The 19,813-nt window shown below is 41.4% G+C and overlaps 2 protein-coding genes and 1 pseudogene across 4 annotated transcripts in view; all 3 read left to right on the top strand.

Moving 5' to 3' along the window:
- The first annotated feature begins 6,069 nt into the window (after positions 1 to 6,069).
- LOC115829368 (migration and invasion enhancer 1-like) lies at positions 6,070 to 8,405 on the top strand. Its single transcript, XM_030793459.1, has 4 exons — positions 6,070 to 6,135; positions 6,617 to 6,714; positions 6,911 to 6,987; positions 7,130 to 8,405. The coding sequence occupies exons 1-4, from the start codon at positions 6,107 to 6,109 to the stop codon at positions 7,211 to 7,213; spliced, it is 288 nt and encodes a 95-aa protein (XP_030649319.1). The 5' UTR covers positions 6,070 to 6,106; the 3' UTR covers positions 7,214 to 8,405.
- A 1,477-nt stretch (positions 8,406 to 9,882) lies between these two features.
- LOC115829768 (migration and invasion enhancer 1-like) lies at positions 9,883 to 11,777 on the top strand (annotated as a pseudogene).
- Positions 11,778 to 17,405: 5,628 nt separating this feature from the next.
- Positions 17,406 to 19,813, top strand: part of slc4a1a (solute carrier family 4 member 1a (Diego blood group)) — a 13,326-nt gene continuing 10,918 nt past the window's right edge. For 2 of the 3 annotated variants that reach the window (XM_030793413.1, XM_030793415.1), the window contains exons 1-3: positions 17,406 to 17,491; positions 19,111 to 19,202; positions 19,311 to 19,366. In XM_030793413.1, coding sequence (XP_030649273.1) covers positions 19,176 to 19,202; positions 19,311 to 19,366 — 83 coding nt within the window. In that variant the 5' untranslated portion in view covers positions 17,406 to 17,491; positions 19,111 to 19,175. Of the gene's footprint in view, positions 17,492 to 19,110; positions 19,203 to 19,310; positions 19,367 to 19,813 lie in introns of those variants that run through there. The other variant, XM_030793414.1, reaches the window with a different exon arrangement.

The following is a 19,813-nucleotide window of genomic DNA, read 5'->3' on the forward strand; positions in this document are numbered from 1 at the left end:
ATATATTGTAATTCTGTTCGTTACACTTACTAGGTTTTACTGATGCAAAAAACAGACAGGAAAAAATAGGACAAAAATAAGGGAGAGAAAAGAAAAAAACAGGAAAAGAGTGTGTGATCGCTCCCAAGGGTTGTGGCTATTGATTGCAACACACACACACACATACACACACACACACACACACTGAGGCAGAGAGAAGGGGTTAAAACAATGTCTGGTGGGGGAAAGAATATCGAATATCTATCACCGATAACCCGATCCTCTCCTTTCCCCCTCCTTCACTTCCTTCCTCTCCCCCAATCTATCGCTCCGTCCCTCAACCTGGAACCCGATCCCGCCTATCGTTTTATTCCCTATCATCTGTCGTTCTCTGCGGACCGCCCGAAGCACCCAACATCCTCCAACACCTCAATATCCACCGATAAGACCCCTTTTTAATGACACGTCTCCAAAGCCTCGTGTGCTAACACGCTAACATGCTAACGTGCGGCTGTCGATTTTTCTAGAAATGGCCTGCCGGTTCCGACAGGTATGGTCAGGCCACGTTAGAGGTTCATATAGAGGTAACCTCTCCGCGGATAGTCCCGCTGGGCAGTCTCGTTGGCGTGCATGCAGTTCTGAGGATGTGTTACTTCCCTTGGCAGCTGTGATCAAAGCCAATGACCTTGAGTGACTGGAGCTTGTTCACTTGACCTGCACGCGTGGCTTAACGTTAATGCAGTGGAAATCCTCTACGTGTGTGTGTGTGTGTGAGAGTGTGCATTTATACGTGACTGAATAAAGAGAAAACCTGAAGTTGTTCCAGTTGTTATTTTGCATAACTTTTTATCATTTTTTTTTTTAAATGTAGTTAACCATTTCATATCTGTAACTTGTCGTGTGACGTGATATGTCCGTGGATCATTGTAATTCATAATGCCAAGATTATCCAATGTCCGCCCCGATCAAAAGTTTTAAAACTTTTGTCAGTGAATGTTAAATTCAATACGTGAAGGGGGAAGGGGAGAAGAGAAAGGTTTCCAATAATTCCAGCTCTTGAACAAAAACCAAGCTGAACACACCTCGGGAATCAACAAAGAACCTCTTAACAGATGGGTTCTGTTCGTACAACCAAAAGAAAACTGAGGGGTTTTTTTTCCCCCCACAGATAAAAGAAGCTACCACAGATGGTCCAGATTGGCACTTTCCAGAACATGCTGTAAACAGAAATTGTCCTGTGTGAACCGAAATCCCACTAATTCAGATTTAATAAGGCTCGAGTAACCATGCACTTTTTTACACAGTAACTCTGGACTCATCTAGAGCCAGACCACGGACCATTCCACTCTCACTTTCTGCTCTGTGTGTGTGTGTGTGTGTGTGTGTGTGTGTGTGTACATAAATATAATCAGAATATATATTCTCTCTCTCTCTCTCTTTCTTTCTTTCTTTCTCTGTGGCAGTCACTTAGCAGCAAAATCTTTTAAGTGCTGGTCTATCAAAGCCATTTAGCTACAATGAACTTGATCAAACAAAAGAAACTTCCAGAAGAGCGGTCTTTGATTACAGGATAAGAGAAAACACAACTTTGTACACAAAGAGCATCCAGCTCTATGAAGGAATGTCTAGTGGAAATATGGAAAACATTCTGCAGGTGGATTCTGTGGTATAACATGCCTCATACAAATTCAACTGCAAATGAAAGGCGACATTTTCTCTTGGTACAAATATTCATACGCTTTTCGTGGACAGTTTTGCTGTCTCTGTGGGGGTCTACCGTGGATGCTCTGGTATTCATAACATTTTACAAAACCTTTTTCTTTTTGAAGGGAAACCAGATGGATTATGGTACATACCTAAATATACTGTGTGTGTATATATATATGTGTGTGTATATATATATATATATATATATATATGTGTGTGTGTGTGTGTGTGTGTGTGTGTATATATGTATGTATGTGTGTGCGTGTGTGTGCATATTTATATATATATATATATACACACATACACACACACACACACACACAAATGAATTTGGAGAAATACATTGGAACAACTGAGTTTAAAGCTACTTGGCCAGTACAGGTTTCCAAAAGACAATGCCCTTTAGTAGAGATGCTAATTAGCATATTCACTCTTTAAAGTTTGAAAAGAGCATCTTGCTGGAACAGCTGCCATTTAGAGCAGTTATCTGTGTGTGACAAGCTTGTACCAGGTTTCAGAACATGCACATCATAAAACAGTGGAAATGCCATCTTTACCAAGTCATACCAATCAGCATATTGTCCCACGGAACTCTGGGATAGGTTTCTGGCGCTTCAAAGCTTTAATGGTAGCTGAATCGGTAAAACTCTTCGTCACGGGACTCTGAAAGACTCCAAACCAGTGTCACTAATTACACGCTATAATTACTTCCCGAACTTTGCCCTTGGCGGTTGACTTTGACATGGAGCTTCCTGTTTTGGAAAGGGGAAGGGTTAAATTGTGTGACTGGGGCAAAGACGCCCCAACACGACCACCACCATCACCACCAACCCCGAAAAACCAGACCCCCCTGGTTAATTCGACTAATCTCTTGGGTCAAGACTTTCCAGAACGAACAGTTAAACTAGAGGAAACATGACAGGAGGCAAGGATTGAATGGAAGCCAATGGACTATGCTAACTGGACGTGGACTATGCTAACTGGACATGGAGGGCAGACCACTGGAGAGATGAAGCTGCAGGTGGGAGTTTTCTCTGGAAGAGGAGGGAGGGAAGGAAAGTGGGGGTGTTCTGAGGAGAAGGGGGGGGGGGGGCAGGGGTCAGTTGGTGGTCCTCTTGGGAAAGATGGTGGGGTAAAATGGATGGTAAAATCGGACACACACAGGCACACACACGCATGCACACACACACACACACACACACACACAGTGTGTAAACTGTAACTGTCTGGGTAAAACAGCCTCCCCAGAGGGTTCTGACATCGCGTCGTGGACAGGAAGTCAAGGATGGATAGCTTAGCTCTTTTTCACCAGGTCTAAATCATCTCTCTTTCTCCTCTAACTTCTCTCTCCCTCTCCCTTCCTCTCTGTTTCTGTCTCTCCCCTTTTCTCCACCTGGAAAAATAGCGGTGAGAGAAATGCGATCCTCAAGAGATGCAGGGGGGTTGGTGTGTGTGTGTGTGTGTGTGTGTGTATGTGTGTGTGCGTGTGTGGTGGGGGTCTGGTTATAGAGGCCAGTTGTTTCGCGCTGTTGCCCTAATGGAGATGGATGTGGGGATGGAGTCATCTTCCCAAACAAATGCACTGAAAGAAAGAAAGAAAGAGAGAGAGAGAGAGAGAGAGAGAGAGAGAGAGAGAGAGAGAGAGAGAGGAAGAAAGAAAGAAAGAAAGAGAGAGAGAGAAAGAACGAGAGAGAGAAAGAAAGAAAGAGAGAGAGAGAGAGAGAGAGAGAGAGAGAGAGAGAAGGAAAGAGAGAAAGAAAGAAAGAGAGAGAGAGAGGAAGAAAGAAAGAGAGAGAGAGAGAAAGAAAGAGAGAGAGAGAGAGAGAGAGTCATGGGGTCTGTGTTCCTCTTCCTCCCAAGCTGCAGATGCAGCTTAACAAGTGAAGAGATTAAGTGAAAAAGAAAGAAAGAAAGAAAGAAAGAAAGAAAGAAAGAAAGAAGAAAGAAGAAAGAAAGACGTATACTGTACGGGCGTCACCTCTATATCTCTTCCCTGTTTCCCTGATTCTGTCAGTTTATTTATGTGTTTTCGTGTGTGTCTGTGTGTGTGTATGTGTATGTGTGCATGTGCGTTTTCATGTGTGTGGGTGTGTGTGTGTACACGCCGACAGTTCTGAGTAAGCATTTGGCACTGGTCTCAGACCTCAAACAGAAATCTGCCCATCTGGACGGCCTGTTCAATTGTTTCCTTATTTTAAGCCAGAATTTCATTCACGGCCTGAGACCCAATACATAACACATGAGAGCAAGCGAGAGAGAGAGAGAAAGAGAGAGAGTGGGAGGGAGAGAGAGAGAGAGGGAGGGAGAGAGAGAGGGAGAGAGATTTTTTTTAATTATATGAGGTGGTCTTGTTGTTTGCAGGATTCACTTCTTGTACTGTCTTTCATCTAAGCATTTTTTTCACTCCACAAACATCACATATATATGGAGAGAGAGAGAGAGAGAGAGAGAGAGAGAGAGAGAGAGAATAGTCAGCACAGTTAATAGAAACAGTCATTTGGGTTTTCTGGCTTTACAGTCTGAATGTGCTAGTGATAATAATTTTTTTATTATTATTGTTGAGAGAGAGAGATTGAGAGAACAGGAGGAAGTACGTAAGACATGTTGTTTCATGCTCACACAAAAGTGGTGATGCTCTGTTGATTCCTGACTCACGCTCCTCCATATATGACACCTCCTTAGTTGCTTTTTGTATGTCATCACCAATGGCCAACTTTGATAAGACACACACTTTCATGTATCATATCTCTCTCCCCCCCCTCTCTCTCTTTCTTTCTCTCTGTCATCTCTATTATCTCTTTCTCTTTTGTTCACACGCACGCACGCACACACACACTCACACCTGAAATAAAGCTATGCACTCACTGTAACAAATGTATCATCTCTCTCTCTCTCGCTCTCTCTCTCTTCCAGAAGCACCTCTAGGTGGTCATACTCTGTATTGTGAAAGATGTAATGACATCATCAAAAAGAATCCATTATCATTCGGTGTAGGTCATAATGTTTTCCTTATTATAGCCCACCTGTCCATTATGAACGATGACTCATCCCAACTATGGGCAGACTCCACGGAATTACACTAGTGCATGTGACGCCAACAGTGATTTAAAAAGGAAAAATACAGAGAGCTTAGACAATTCTCCATTTCACAGGTAACTTCTCTGGTCGGTCCGATGTGTTCAAACGATTTGATTAACAGCCATATCGCATAAATGTTCTCAGTCCTCGTGTTTCTTTGCGAGTTGTCTGGCAACAGGTTTAAAATCTCGGTAAGCAAACCAACAACCCGTAACCCCTCCACTTTTTATATTGAACGGCCGATGGCTTGCATTAGCCTCGTCAGTCGGAAAAACAACGTTCGTAAATGGAGAGTAGTAATTACGTTTCGAAACTGAGCCAGAATAAACAAAGTGGTCTACGTCGTGATAGAGTTTTGCACTCGGATTTCTCTCTATTAGAAAAAGATGCTTTCAACGTTTGCTTTGAACTTTTTTCTTACATTCTCAGACATTTAATAATAGAACACTGTCGTTTTCAAAAAAAAAAAAAATAGTCTCCAGTGTTCCCATGTTCTAAAATCAAATTCCTCTTTTCTTTTCTCATACTTTATAATCCTACTCTATTTATATATTGCGGTTATGCGGTCAGCCCATGTGTTGGTCTTCAAACACGCGTAAACACATGTTTGTGGGGGGGTGTCCTAACGTTGAAAAAAAAAATAGTGGCGGGTTGTTTAGTTGGTTGCTGTCGCCATCTCGTGGCTAATTACTTAATTGAGGGTCTGAGAGATTTCATCCCTTCCCCGTGCGGTTTAACCAAAACTGTAAAAGGCGTAACTTTGGTCAAAATTGACACAAGTATCTCAACCTATAAATTATACATATATATATTTTAAAGAAAAGTTTGTTAAGAGAAATCAAGAGTGCTAGTGTCAGACATAAATGCGTATTCTACGGGAAGGGTTGCTAACGAATAGATGAGAAACATAGATTTATTACATATTGAAACATGACGATATGATAAAAAAAAAAATCGATTCAATTCCTGCTCTCACACACACAAAGATATAAATAAAGTAATCTGGCACTGAAAAAAAATATAATATTTTTTTAGCTCTTAGATAACATTCTTTTGTTGAGAGGATGTAGTTGCAGGAGATCATAGATGAAGGGTCTTATTACCGTTCTAAACAGACGCACTTTTTTCACTGTTTTTTTTTTTTTTTTTTTTTGCGCCTCTCTTGTTTTGTTTCAAAAGTAGCTCCAATGATTTCATTCTGGCAGCGCCGTTCAATAGATGTAGTTGCATCTTCCAGCCAGTTGGCTGTGCTAGTGTCATATTAACCTATTTTGACGCATTTGCTCTCTTCTTACAGCCGGAAGAGGGATTTAATACACGAAAGGTCTTTGCGGCGTTTACGATGGGCGTTCAAATTAAAGTTGAATATTGGTAAGTGTTATTGTGGCGTTTACATATTTGTACAGTTTAATTCATGACATGCGCCCCTACACAGATTTTGTAAGTGCTTTTAAGATTCTAAGTGCTTTTTAATGTCATCACTTAAACACAGAGCTAGATCTGCTAGCTCTTTAGCATTAGAGGGTAGACTACACTGATTGAAAGATATCTGGCGCTGTTAACGTTGTCTAACGATAGCATTACGTCTTCCCGTCACGATCTCTATTAAATGATTGTCATTCGCCAGTTTCTTCCATTTAAATAGAAGTGCACATAATCATGCCCAATTATACAAAATAGAGAATTGACTTTCAAGTATGTTGTAACTGACCCATCCCCAGTCTTTGCGTAATGCAAATCATGCAATGATTTCAAAGCGGTTTTTCAACTGTAAAGTAACGAATCAGTTTCATCCGCTTGGACATTCCCTTACCCGTTTTTTTTTGTTATTCTCTCCTTTGTACCATTACAGCGGCGGATGAGGCTACGAGCCCCGCTATCAGGAGCTTAAGCGGGTAGTCACCGCTGAGTTTCCTGAGGCGGAGGTGTCTGGCTTTGTCGGCAGGCAAGGTACGTCAGAAGATACTCAAGGTTTAACACGATATCTCTCAGATTTCTCTTATAACTCGCACTGTCTAGGTTTTGTAATATTAAGTAGAGTTCTTGATACTTGTTTATATTTTGCTAAGAGTTAATGGTTTTGTTTGTTTGTTTGATTTGTTTTTTGTCGTCTTAACACTAAGACCTTTTTTCCGGTCCTCTTTAGGGAGCTTTGAGATTGAGATTAATGGTCAGTTGGTCTTTTCAAAGATGGAAACAAGTGGTTTTCCCTATGAGGATGACGTAAGTTTTTATAACCGCACGAATACACTTTAAACCATTTTTCATCAGATATATTCTAACCTTTCCATTCCCTTCCATCCATACCCCCCCCCTCTCGTTCTCTCTCCCTCTCTGTCTCTTTCTCTCTCTCTCTCTCTCTCAGATTATGGATGCCATCCAGAAGGCGCACGATGGCAAACCGGTAGAGAAGATCACCAAGAGCCGTCCGCCTTGTGTCATCCTATAACCCTTTACCCTTTGACCCCTCTTCCCTGTTACCATGACAACATAAGCCAGCACAACCACCACAGCCACATTTACTGTAAAAACCCATAAGATGATAAAAAGTCATAAAAGCCTCTTTTTTTTTTTTTTTGGAGTTTTCATGTACCCAGCCCATATGTCTGAGAGTCCAGATTCATCTCTCCCCCTCTCTTTCTGTCTCTCTCCGTTCTTATCAGTTTAGTCCATTCCCGTATTCAAACAATAGATTCACCAATTTTTCATCTTTTCACTGTGACGTTCTCACTTTTAAGTGACTCGTGAGGTCTGGTTTGCGTATGTGCCACCGACTTTGGGAACGCAGCCGTGACCGGCGTCTTCACACGCAGCCGGAATCTGAAGGAGCGTGTCGGGTTTGTTCTAGTCTCAGGTCTGTCTTCAGATTTCTGTACTCCCTCTGTTTCTAGCTGTATCAAAACAAACGAAGACCGCAGTGAAAACTAGAAACGTTGGTGAATTCTTACCCGTTAGCTATCTTGGAGAAGTCTAGGTAACGTTGCTGTGACGGTTGGCTGTCTTTGGACGGTTGGCTGTCTTTGGACGGTTGGCTGTCTTTGGACGGTTGGCTGTCTTTGGACGGTTGGCTGTCTTTGTCTGAAACCTTTTTATACAGCTCCTCCCTTGTGTCTCTTCGCCTCTCTGTTCCTGTCGGGCTGGGTCTTTTTTTTTCTGGACTTTTATGATTACTGTAGCTTAAAGGTGAAAAGGTTACAGTATGATGCCTGCAGTCCAGACAGCCCTGAATCAGAAACAGAGAGATGAGGGAGACGCTGAGGGTGTAGACAGAACAGTGGAAGGGGGTGGGGTCCTTTTTTTGTTTTTTTTCCCAAGAGCCACTTTGCCTGGCGGGATGGTATGGACACCTCTTGCCTGATATTTGTTTGTTTGTTTGTTTGTTTGTTTGTTTACTGAAACTAAATTAATACACGATCAACCTCGGTGTATGGAAAATGAATTTTGATGTGGTGTAACTTTGCTTGTAGGGTGTAGGAACTCATAAATGATCAAAAGACTTTTTTTTTTGTAACAGTCAGGTGAAATACTAAAGAAGGGACAAAGACATGTTCAGAAATCACGCACATATCCGCCTTGCTATGTAACCGCAATACCGAGCTGCTGTTTTGAAATTAAATTACGATGTCATACACAGACTTTAATGGTGATCCTTTGTGTTTTCTTGTTCTCATGAACTGAAGAATATAATTTAGGGAAACTTTCTTCTTCTTTTCACGTTGGATCTAATTACACCCGTTCCATTCTGCGTTCAGGTCAGCATGTACTTAATTGTGCTGCTATGACAACATCGTGAGTTCAAAGAGACAACATTCTGGTGTGGCTTTATCGATTTTAATTGGTCAATCATAACTGTCACTCCAGCTTCCAGTTATTTAAAAGGCATTGTCTTGCCCACTCAATCAGCTCTGTCCAAAAGCATTCCTGTGAACGTGAAGTGAATGAATGTGTTTAGGTTATTTTTTCAAATTAATGTCACGAACTACAGTCTGGGACAGGAGAGAAATTACTGCCGAAGCTACTAATGTATACGCCTGTCCAGCAGGAACGGCTGTTGACGGCCCAGTAATAAATCAATGATTTCATTAACCGTCTGAATAAAATAACGTTCAAATCGATGTGAAGAGAAAATAATGCACTTTACCTGTTTCTGATCAACTGTCTTTCCATCAGCAACAACAACGCAAGTACCTACAGACAAACCGAACGTGTAGCCTGTGTGCTGTTTTAACAGGCAGAAGGTATCACTGCGCCTTCATATGACAGACACGGAACAGAGCTTGTGGCTTGTGATTGCAGTAATATCACTTTTGGGTCTTAACCGCATTGTTGAATAATATTTAGTCCTTTCATGACTTTCTAGAACTACAGCGTGACAATCAGATACTATTTACTTCATGTGCTTCTCAGCACTGATCAACGACTGGTCATTTGACGGTGGGTTGAAGAAGTGATCTGAATTTCAGTACAGAGGTATGTAATATTTATGTAAAATGCATTAAGGAACTGTAAATCACAGCATGCAGTGTTCTAATCTCCATATACAGGTTTCCCTAAAGTCTGTGAATTTCGTTTTAAGGCCAGTTAACATTTTTCATATTGATGCAGATAACTGGCACTGAATAATAGCACTGATTTCTTGTTCTATGATTTTGTTTGATATTTAATTCTAGGTTCTAGAATCTAGATTAAATCGCCATTCTGATTTTAGAATCCAGATGAAACGAATACGTTCTGACGAAGCATATCCACAGATTATAGAAGAAAACAGCTAAGTGTCAGAGACAGTATGAAAGGATTTGATAAGTCAGTAGAAGCGTTAGACTGTGGGTCAGAGTTCGTGTGACCTTACCGTAAAAACGTGGAAATTTTCACTTTTTTCAAGTTCAGAACGACATCAACTGGAAATAAAACATGTATTTATAAATATTTCACCCATAAAAAAGATAACTCCGAAGCTCCTCCCAAAGCCATGTGATCTTTGAATATAATATTGCATCGCTCGTGGATCTCTCCACGGGTTCGCGCGCGACGCCTGTCAAGGAACTGCCAAGTGTAGCGAGTGAAATAGTGAGCATCATCTTGGACTCCCGGAGTGACAAAGTCGGAGAGCACGCAGAAATGGGAGTGCAAATCAAAGTTGAATACTGGTAAGTTTTATCTCTAAACTGTCTTACTCCAAATCAATGCAAGCAGGTTGACAATTCAGGTTCAGTTCAAGTTTTCTCTTCGTGTCTATACGACTATTTTCCAAAATTGTCTCCAACATCTCTTCGCAGCAGCGGCTGAGGTTATGCACCCCGCTTCGAGAAGCTGAAGCGGAAAGTCATCGCTCAGTTTCCTGATGCGGAGATGTCTGGCTTCATGGGGAGACTGGGTAATTTAAGCATCCCTCGCGTGAGAAGTGCGATTCTTTAAAGCCGCCATAGCCAAAGTAGAGTTCCACGATTGTAATGATAGTGGGGACAGTCATGGTCGCATAAAATGGATATTTTTTGATTTTGTTTTTCAGTCGTCTTTTATGATAAATATAATCTCTTTCAAACGTGTAAAGTGCAGAAAGAACAGAAACTATATTTCAAATGTGTAATGGATGGATACTGTCAAACACTGATGTATTATAACCATTTTTTTTTTAATGACAAAACGCAACAAACGCCTCCAACACGTACATAATGTCATAGATTACAACGCATTTTTAACTGTTAACTTTTTTGTACTGAATGTCAAAAAGACTGATTTATGGGAGCTGTGGTTTTACTTTTTCGGCTACTTTGCAGACAGCTTTGAGATCTGGATTTATGGCCAGTTGGTTTACTCCAAACTGGAATTAGGTGGCTTCCCTCGTGAGGAAGATGTGAGTGCAATCTGTCTCTCTCCCTCTCCCTCTCTCTTTCTCTCTCGCTCTCTCTCTCTCTCTCTCTCCTCTCTCTCGCATACACACACACACACACACACACATTTACCAGTTAACTGAAAGGTCTGCTTGACACAGAATCATTGACCCATCACAATGTAATTCTATCTCTGTAATGGTTTGGCTATAGTGCTGTAAACATAACGATTTCACGACAATTTGACTGTAATGTTTTTAATTCTATGTTATCATTGCAATGATTTATACCGCTTAAGGTCATCATGACATCTTTCCAGAAGATGCAGAAAACCACAGAAAATAACCAGGATTCACAAGCAATGTGGTCTTCTCTCTGAAAGCCTTAATCTATAATCCTTAATCTAAAATCCTTATTCTATAATCTCCATACACCTAAGGTCATCTGCCCTCAGTTATCAGAGCAGCATCTGTAAATGTCACCTGTTCCTCACACTACAATTTAGGAAGTCACAAACATCAGAGCTTGCGTTTGATTTTTTTGTCAGGAGCTCTCTGAGTGGTGGTTCACAGAATAAGAGCACATCTACTATATGATACATCTATCCAAAGAGAGATTGCCCAGAGTTTGAATGAACGTCAATGCCTTTTTTAAGCAGTTGTGTTGGCATACCCAGATATCATTTCTGTAACTCCTTTAACTTGGTCTGTGTTATAAGATAAAGGTTGAGTTTCATTTAAAGGTTGAGTCATTTAACTCATTTTATTGACTCTGCTTGTTTACTTAATCTTTTTTTTTTTTGTTTTGTTTTATTGAGAGAGAGGAGCTGATAGCAACAAAGACTGACAGGCAAATTGGTGGCGTCGTTGTTCCGTGTAAACAAAGCGACCTGAAAACCTGTGTGTTTATGACTACGTGTGTCAGAGGTCACAACTCTGTGCCTTGGCCAATAGACTCACCACTATTGAGCTCAGGGTTTGAACAAATCGCCCTCCGGTTGCTAGGTTACTGCCCCGAAAAAGAACGACGCGAACTGTTTGAACTGAAATCGATTTCAGTTTCGTAACACGCGTGAACCGGTATCTGTCTTTTAATCCTCAGGTGCTGGATGCTGTGGAGAAAGCTAACGCCGGTAGCCCCGTGAAGATTACCAGGAGTTGTAAAGAGTGTGTCGTCTCTTAAACGCGTGGTTGCCCTTTGACCTTTTCCCGTTCCTCGGACCGGTCCCTGCGCCTCTCTGTTCCTGTCGGGCTGGGTCTTTTTTTTTTTGGACTTTTATGACTACTGTAGCTTAAAGGTGAAAAGGTTACAGTATGATGCTTGCAGTCCAGACAGCCCCTGAATCAGAAACAGAGAGATGAGGGAGACACACAGGGCATGACTGGTTTTCGTTTGCTTAAAAAAATGACAAATGAAAACGTTTAAAATACCACACATAGTGCTTTGCCTCTAGCCATACACATAGATTCTGCCCATTCATCAATGTTCACATCCAGTATTGATTGATGTCCCCCCCCCCCCCCTTTTAAATCAATAAGAGTCTTTTTTTAAATTAAGTTGAATTGAAACACAATCTCTTAATGTAAACAGAATTGAAGGAAATTGCTGTTTGAAGCTTTTATGGCTCAAATGTCACACGGTTATCATTGGACCTGGCTTGCTCTTTCTCCTTCTTTCAGCCCTCATCTCTGCGAAATCTGTAAAGTCCTCCCCGAATAAAAAGTGTTGTTTTTGTGTGTATCTTTACCTCGCCACACCTCCTACATTCACCGTCATCTCAGCAAAAGTTCTTCGTTATTTACCGAACAGATGCTAGATTGTACGGTCGATATGTCTCGTAGTCTGTGTGTGTTTAGATCTTGTTCCTGCTTTTGTAGATGGACAAACAAATTAAAAAAATGATGACCCTCAACAAAAAAAAAACTTGGTACTCAGAAATTCTTTATGAAATTTCCCCTTCATAAGTGCAAGGTCCACTCAAATCATATGTCTCTTATCTCTCAGTTAAATTCATATCAGTGTTTACCCTTGAGCAGCAGTGGATGTTTATCCACAATCATATCGTTTTTTTTTTTTTTCCCAGCACAGAAAAATCGCTTCTTGACATCTCACATTTGTCAGTCACGCACAGGTATAAAGTAGGAGCTGGCCGGAGGGACTGGACATTAAAGGCGTGAAAATGAAATTCGTTTTCGGTCAAAGGAAAGATCGGAGCAGTGTTTATGGGAAGAGGACAGAAAATCGTTTTGATTTTCCATCAGTCCGCCTTCTGAGGACTTGCTGCTAAGTTGTATGCAAGGATATTTGCATTGTGTGTGTGTGTGTGTGTACATGATTATATGTGTGTGTTTGCGTGTGTGTGTGTGTGTGTGTGTGTGTGTGTTGTACGGCCCGAATGTTACCCATGAGTTTGAGTGATCAAGTGGTTTACGCCATGTGGGTCTTTTCACCATGAAGTATCTTACAACCCGCCGTTATACTGTTATCTTTCCACAGGATCTAAACACATTCATGTCACATTTATGGCACCACTCTCAACTTGCATGTAAAATATTTGCATTCAAAATCTCATGCAAATCAGTTGACTGTTAGACAGACACTGAAGCTGCATACACAAAATACAAAACCTCACCTTACCTTAACACAGTTAGAACTCAAGCACTGTCAGTCATTTGGATCATGCCTGGTCCTACGCGTATTCCATATGTCCTCAAATGACAGTCCTTTCTGTAAACATTGCTTAATTGAGTTTTTCCAATGATGTCTTTGCCCTGTAAAAGAGATTAGATAATGATGCGACGTTTATTAATCCGATTAAATGCAACATCAATGACACAGTCAGTGATTGGCGGATGATCATTTCCTCGTCCAATCATTGGTGCCAACATTGCGAGGGGGAACCTGGTTTTTATGAAACAGCTGCACAAGTGCTCTCTCACCAAACAACACAACTTTAACCTTTGACGACCTTGCCCTACTGATTTGGCAAATACTTTTGGAGTTTTGTCCCAAAAATACACCGAAAAAACACTTCATCTTAAACTACTTTCGTTCTCCGGTCATAGCGTGCCATCGCATAAATGAGTGATGGTTTTAAGAAAGAGAGGAATTGTTTTAATGTCTCTTCTCTTGACTATAGTGCTACAATGGTTTGGGGTGTCCCTGAACCCCCTCACCCCCCCTCCCCTTCTCTTCCTAAGACAAACACTAGAGGGCAGGTGATGTTCTGGAATGTTCATTCTACCACTGACAGTTCTCACTCATGCACTTTCCCCCCCAAACCTACACGTTTCATGGTCTGGGATAGTTATCAGAACAGATGCTCCATCAAGAAATGATTCAGCCTACTTTTCCTACCCCCCGCTTTTTTAGGCGACAAAATATATTTCTCTAATAGCTGTATGTCACGCATATCCTTTCATCGGTGAGAGCCCAGACTGAAAATGTATTCGGACGCAAGCCTCTCTCATTAAAAACAAAAAGTCTAATATCACTGCATTTGTGAAAAAAAAAAAAATATTGTTATAACACACAACATGTGAAGCCTTTGGGGGGGGCAGGACTCCAGTGGAGAGAGGCTGGTGGTTTGTATGGGTTGGTGTATTGCGTTGAATGGGGTTAGGTGGGTCCCAGTTAAGGCTACTGGTAGTGCTTGATAACCAATGCCAGTCAATTTGCCCCGTGACAGATAGAGCATATCTAACACAGAAGACTACAAGGGTGTGTTCAGAAAATGGTTGGCTGTGAGTGCACTATAGAACAAGGCTATCTTCAAATAGTTCTCAGAATATATGATAGACGTATATGAGAAATAAATAAATATCTGAACTTTTCTGCGTTTAGGAAAAAAAACTAAAGAAGGATTAAAGAGGGCCTTGAATGTCATGTTCTAACTCATGTCTTAGAATGGCTAAATGTTGCTTTGCTCTCACATTTTGTTTTGTAATGAATAAATCTCTCTTACGCTGCTAACAAATTGTATTGGATACAGTTTCTCAGATACAATTTGTTCTCTGATATTTGATCTCTTTCTCTCTCTCTCTCTCTGACACTACTTGTTAGTCATGTAGGAGAGATTCATACACATAAATTGTGAAAGACTAAATAACATTTAGCTATTACAGTTCACTTAGGTGGAGAAAATTGAGAAGATGCACTATTCCATTTTTGGTCATTTTCCTTCGTGTGAGGGTGTGGCACTTTTGGAAAGAGCCCAGCTGTCCCCCTCCCAAACAGACTTTATTTGGTCTTCTCTCGAACATATTCTTTTGTGTTTCTTATGAGTCACAGATGGGTTTTGACTCACAGTGCAATGTGTTTTTATATTAGTGTTATTATTTTCAGTATTTAATAAATGACGCTCACATTAAAGAGTTATCATGGTGGAGAGACAAATCAATACAAATCCCATTATGATGGAGGATTTTGTAAAAATCATGTATTATTGTTACATAATTAATGAGAAAACCTAAGACGCGCTGTCTCAAAGATACACCAAGGGCCAATTCTCTTTCTCTCTGTCACTCTCTTTCTTTCTCTCTCTCTCTCTCTCTCTTTCTCTCTCTCACTCTCTCTCTCTTTCCCTCCCTCCCTCCCTCCCTCCCTCCCTCCCATTCTCACTCTTTCTGATTCCCTGACTCACTCTCTCTCTCTCTCTCTCTCTCACCCTCTTTCTCTAAACAAACAGAGACAAACAAACATGTGAGGTATGTTCAAAATATGAGATCTTGCGTTGGTTCTGAAGGGAGTTCAGCTTGTGAAACTCAGTGGGACCAGTTAGCAGCTCAGGCGGGAACGCATGACTTTCCCCTTAACGATACCCACAGGATCACATGGCCTCAGCTTCACTAAAAATACGTTATTATGACACACATCACTGACAAACCTTTTCCAGATGAGGAGAAAAAAGGGTTGGAACAGCAGTTATACCTCAGATAATAAATACACACACACACACACACACACTTGAGCATCATCATTTCAGGATACGAATACAGATACGAAATACTTTATTAATCCCGAGGGGAAATTCAAGTGTCGCAACAACACCGTCAGCACACACCAAACACAACATAGATTAAAATAGGAGAATATAATAAGATAAATAGGAAAACAGAATGATAAAAAATAAAACAACGACAAAAATAAAGGTTGTATCTGTACATTGTGCAGTAATTAGTAACGCAATAAGTAGCCTTTAGTAAAGTGAGAACAGTGAGGTAGATATAAAGTTATTGCCATAGTACAGGAATTATATACATAGTATATAATGACTATAATGAATATGCCACAATATAAAGCAGTAGTAGTAAGACTATCACTATTGTGTAATGTGTAATGTGCAATAGAGAACACTGTCGCTGTTACACATTGGGGGAAAGGGGAAGGGGATAGACACAAAGGGAAACACCAGTAGGAGATGTTTAAAATAAAGGAAGAACTCTTGTTGCTGCAGTCCACGCATAAGACGACACTCTTCACGAGTTGTGTGTTGTGTTGCATCACGGCGCCCGTATTAAGTTATGAGCAACTTAATTAAACACCATATGTTCACAGATATAGTAACACTGATAAAGGCCAGTACCATTTATTTCAGTAATGCCCTGGTCCAGGCACCAGAGATGTGACTGGTCTCTCAAAAAACATTGCCCAACAAAATAGAAATGACATATTCATCAGTATATACGTTTCTGTATATGGAAATTGATTGTATTGAGTCAGTAACTTGACATTTGCTGTCATCTACCGTGTGTGTGTGTGTGTGTGTGTGTGTGTGTGTGTGTCTGCTCCTGGTGTCTAAAAAAAATTTGAGGTCACTATCTGTCACAGTAATATTGACAGAGGCGTAATAACTGAATGAAGTCTTAACATCAAAGAGAAAAGTGGTGTTTTTGAGAACGACATCATTCATCCCGTCTATAATTATCCATTAAGTCCACTGTGGTCCACCCATACCTTATTAGAGAGAGAGAGAGAGAGGGGGAGAGAGAGAGAGAGAGGGAGAGAGAGAGAGAGAGAGATTGTTGAGAGTTTTCTGCTGAATGATGGAAAAAGTCGAGATATCAGACAGATCAGTGAATGACGCTGAGGACATCTCCGTGTACAGGGAATCCCCAAAAGTGTAAACAACATGACGTCAGATTCCAAGGTGCTCCCCTGCTGATTAATGTCCAACCCCTCTACCATGGCCTCCTGTAACAGCCCCCCCCCCCCCCACGAAGTGGTCACCGCTGTCCAGAGAATGGACCAACCCAAGTCCATGCCATCATTCACTTTCTCACCCCCCCCTCTCCTTCTCTCTATCTCTCTCTCTCTCCTATTTCCTATCCTTGGCCTTCACCTCCTCTCCCCTTTGCCTCTTCTATCTTCTCCACATTCTCTCTCTCTCTCTCTCTCTCTCTCTCTCTGTCTCTATCTCTCTCTCTCTGTCTCTCTCTCTCTCTCTCTCTCTCCCTGGTTCTCTGAGTGTCCTGACCTGGCCCTGATCCAGGGTTACTGAGTTAGGGGGAGGGGCTCTGGGGTTGGGGTATCCCTCCATGCAGGTGGACTGCGGTGATAGGACTGTTTGTGTCCGCGGAGCGGAGCTTATCTCGCCCTGCGCACCCCAGGGCGCAGAGGCAAACGTAGGGAACGGACGTCTGCAGAAACGTCTGGACGTGACTCAAACACTCCGTCAGCATGGGTGTATCCTCTGTCTTCCAGACCCCCCCACCCCCCCCCCCCACCCCCCACCTCCCCAACTTCTCAGCGCACCCCCCCCCCCCCCCCCTCCACTGCGAGGGTTACCGCGTAGTTCAGGTCACTCCGGCATTGGGTAACGTTCCACTTGCAGCGTCGACGTCGACGAGCCTCGTAGGACAACAGTCAGCGGGCCAGCCAGGACTACCTGTGCTCAGGTACGGGTCTGCTCAACCCACCGCGGGTGGTACCGGGGTTCATTTGGGTTTGGGTTTAGGACATTTGGCTCAGACAAAAATTTACAGAGGTTAGAATATATAGTTAGCAGGATAGCTGGCTTGAAAAAAAGAAAAGAAAAATACTGGCCTCCCCATTGGACAAAAGGGATTTTTCTATAAACGGTTGTTTATTTGACTGGTTTCTGTCGCTTTGCAAGTAAAATGAATGCTGCACGGGTGAACAGGTGACCTCGATTGGAATCTTAACAGCACTGACGTTTATTTCTATCCGGCGTTTTAGAACAGAATTGGGAATGAATCAAATTTGGAGGGATTTTTTTGGAACATGTCTTACGTTTCTTGTGTAGCATGAATTGGTTAGTGAACATGAAATATCACTTTAACATGCATAAAATAGATGTGATGATTGTATTTATTGTCTTAAAAATGTGCAATATTCATTTTTACCAGTTTTAAAAAAGAAACTAATAGTCATCTCATCAAATGAATCATTTTTCACTGAGCAGCATTTCCACAGCTATATTCTTATGATAAACACAGAATTAATGCTCATCACCATTATTCCCAATTTGTTTATAAGAGTGTAAAGAACACTTTCTCTGATTGTGAATATTCTGTTGATTGGGTGGGCAGGACAGAATTGATCAGATTAGCCTGTTTACAGCACACTGGAGTTAGCATACTTTAGCCCAAACTGTTTTAGCCAGCCAGCATGTGCTAAAATACGCTAACAGCAAGGCAAGAATTAACCACAACATGCTCAAGTTTTTTTTCCCCCCACAAGTTTACATTCTCTCAGCAAAACAGTTTAATATTTAAGAATTAATGCAACCCATCAGCTGTAGTAACTAAGTTTCAAAATTGTGGTAATTAGCAGCAATCACTGGAAGAATATAAGTCTATGGATTGGCTAGTTTAAAATTTGTCCTCATTATTCCTGTTGTTTTCACTTGAAAGGCTGCTAAGGTCATGGTAGTGGTTGGGAGTAGCATGACATAAATGTGAAAAAATGAGGTGAAGAAGCTGAAACATGACCCAGCTTCTTTTTAAAGAAAATACTGTCTGTGTGTCTGTGTGTGTGTGTGTACATGAGAGAGAGACAGAAAGTGTGTGTGTGTGTGTATGAAAGAGAGAGAGGGGGTTGAATGTGTGTCTGTCTGTCTGTCTGTCTATGTCTGTGCAGTGAGACAGGAGAAGAAAGGGTGTGACTAAGATAAGACAGACAAGGTTCCATACGAAACCCACACTATCATCTTATAACGGCTTTCTCCCTCTACACAGAAAAGTCTCCTGAGGACTTTTAAGAGAGAAACAGTTTCTGTTTCTTTCATTTCTGGGTTTTTGGGGGAGTTTCAAACCAAGCTGAAAAGTTGTCACTTAAAGCTTTTCAAGCATTAATAATGATTACGTTGTACAAGTGGTCCAAACAGTAGTGAAAAACGTGTGTGTGTGTGTGCGCGTGTGTGAATATCATGGCTCAGAGGCCAATGTAAAACATATTTGTGACTGATTCATAATAGTTTGAGTTGCTCTGTGCTGTGAAAACAGGGTAGAATAGCAGACTGAAGTTGTGATTCTTGTGTTTTGTGTCTGTGCAGGTTATGTATAAAGTTTTCTGTGAAGTCCAGAACTGAGAGCGAGCTGAGGACTAACACTCTTACTGATGGAGGCTGTTCTAACCTTCGATGGGGTGAGATGGGTCCACAGTCAAAAGCAATCCCTAATAATGCTTCAATATTTTCACAAAGTGACAAAGTGTGACATATCTCTCTCTCTCTCTGTCTCCATCTCTGTTCAGGACAATGACATGTCCTATGAGGAGAGCGACTCGCCACTACCCTCTTCATTCAATCTGTAAGTCACACACACACATACATGCTCGCACACACATTCACGCACGCACACACATACATGCGCACGCACACACACACACACACACACAGACAGACAGAAAGACAAACAGACTGACAGACAGACACGCACACACACACACGCACACACACACCACACACACACACACACCACACACACAGTAAATATATCATTAAAAAGTAATCAACCATTCATTAATCAATGATGATTGATTTTATCCATTTATTTTAACTTCGGGATTTAGACTGAGCAAATGTCGTCAGTTCACACTGAAATTCAAACATACTTACATACAAAATCGAGATTTAGTGTTGCCTCAGGAACAATTTGAGCTGTGAAGTTCATGCTCCAAACAAGCTTCTTACAATGACAAGCTTTTTCTTGAAGAATAACGAATAACGTGTGTTAAATTGCAAATAGAAAACCCGC

This window comes from Chanos chanos, chromosome 16, assembly GCF_902362185.1.
Source record: "Chanos chanos chromosome 16, fChaCha1.1, whole genome shotgun sequence".
NCBI lineage: Eukaryota > Metazoa > Chordata > Actinopteri > Gonorynchiformes > Chanidae > Chanos > Chanos chanos.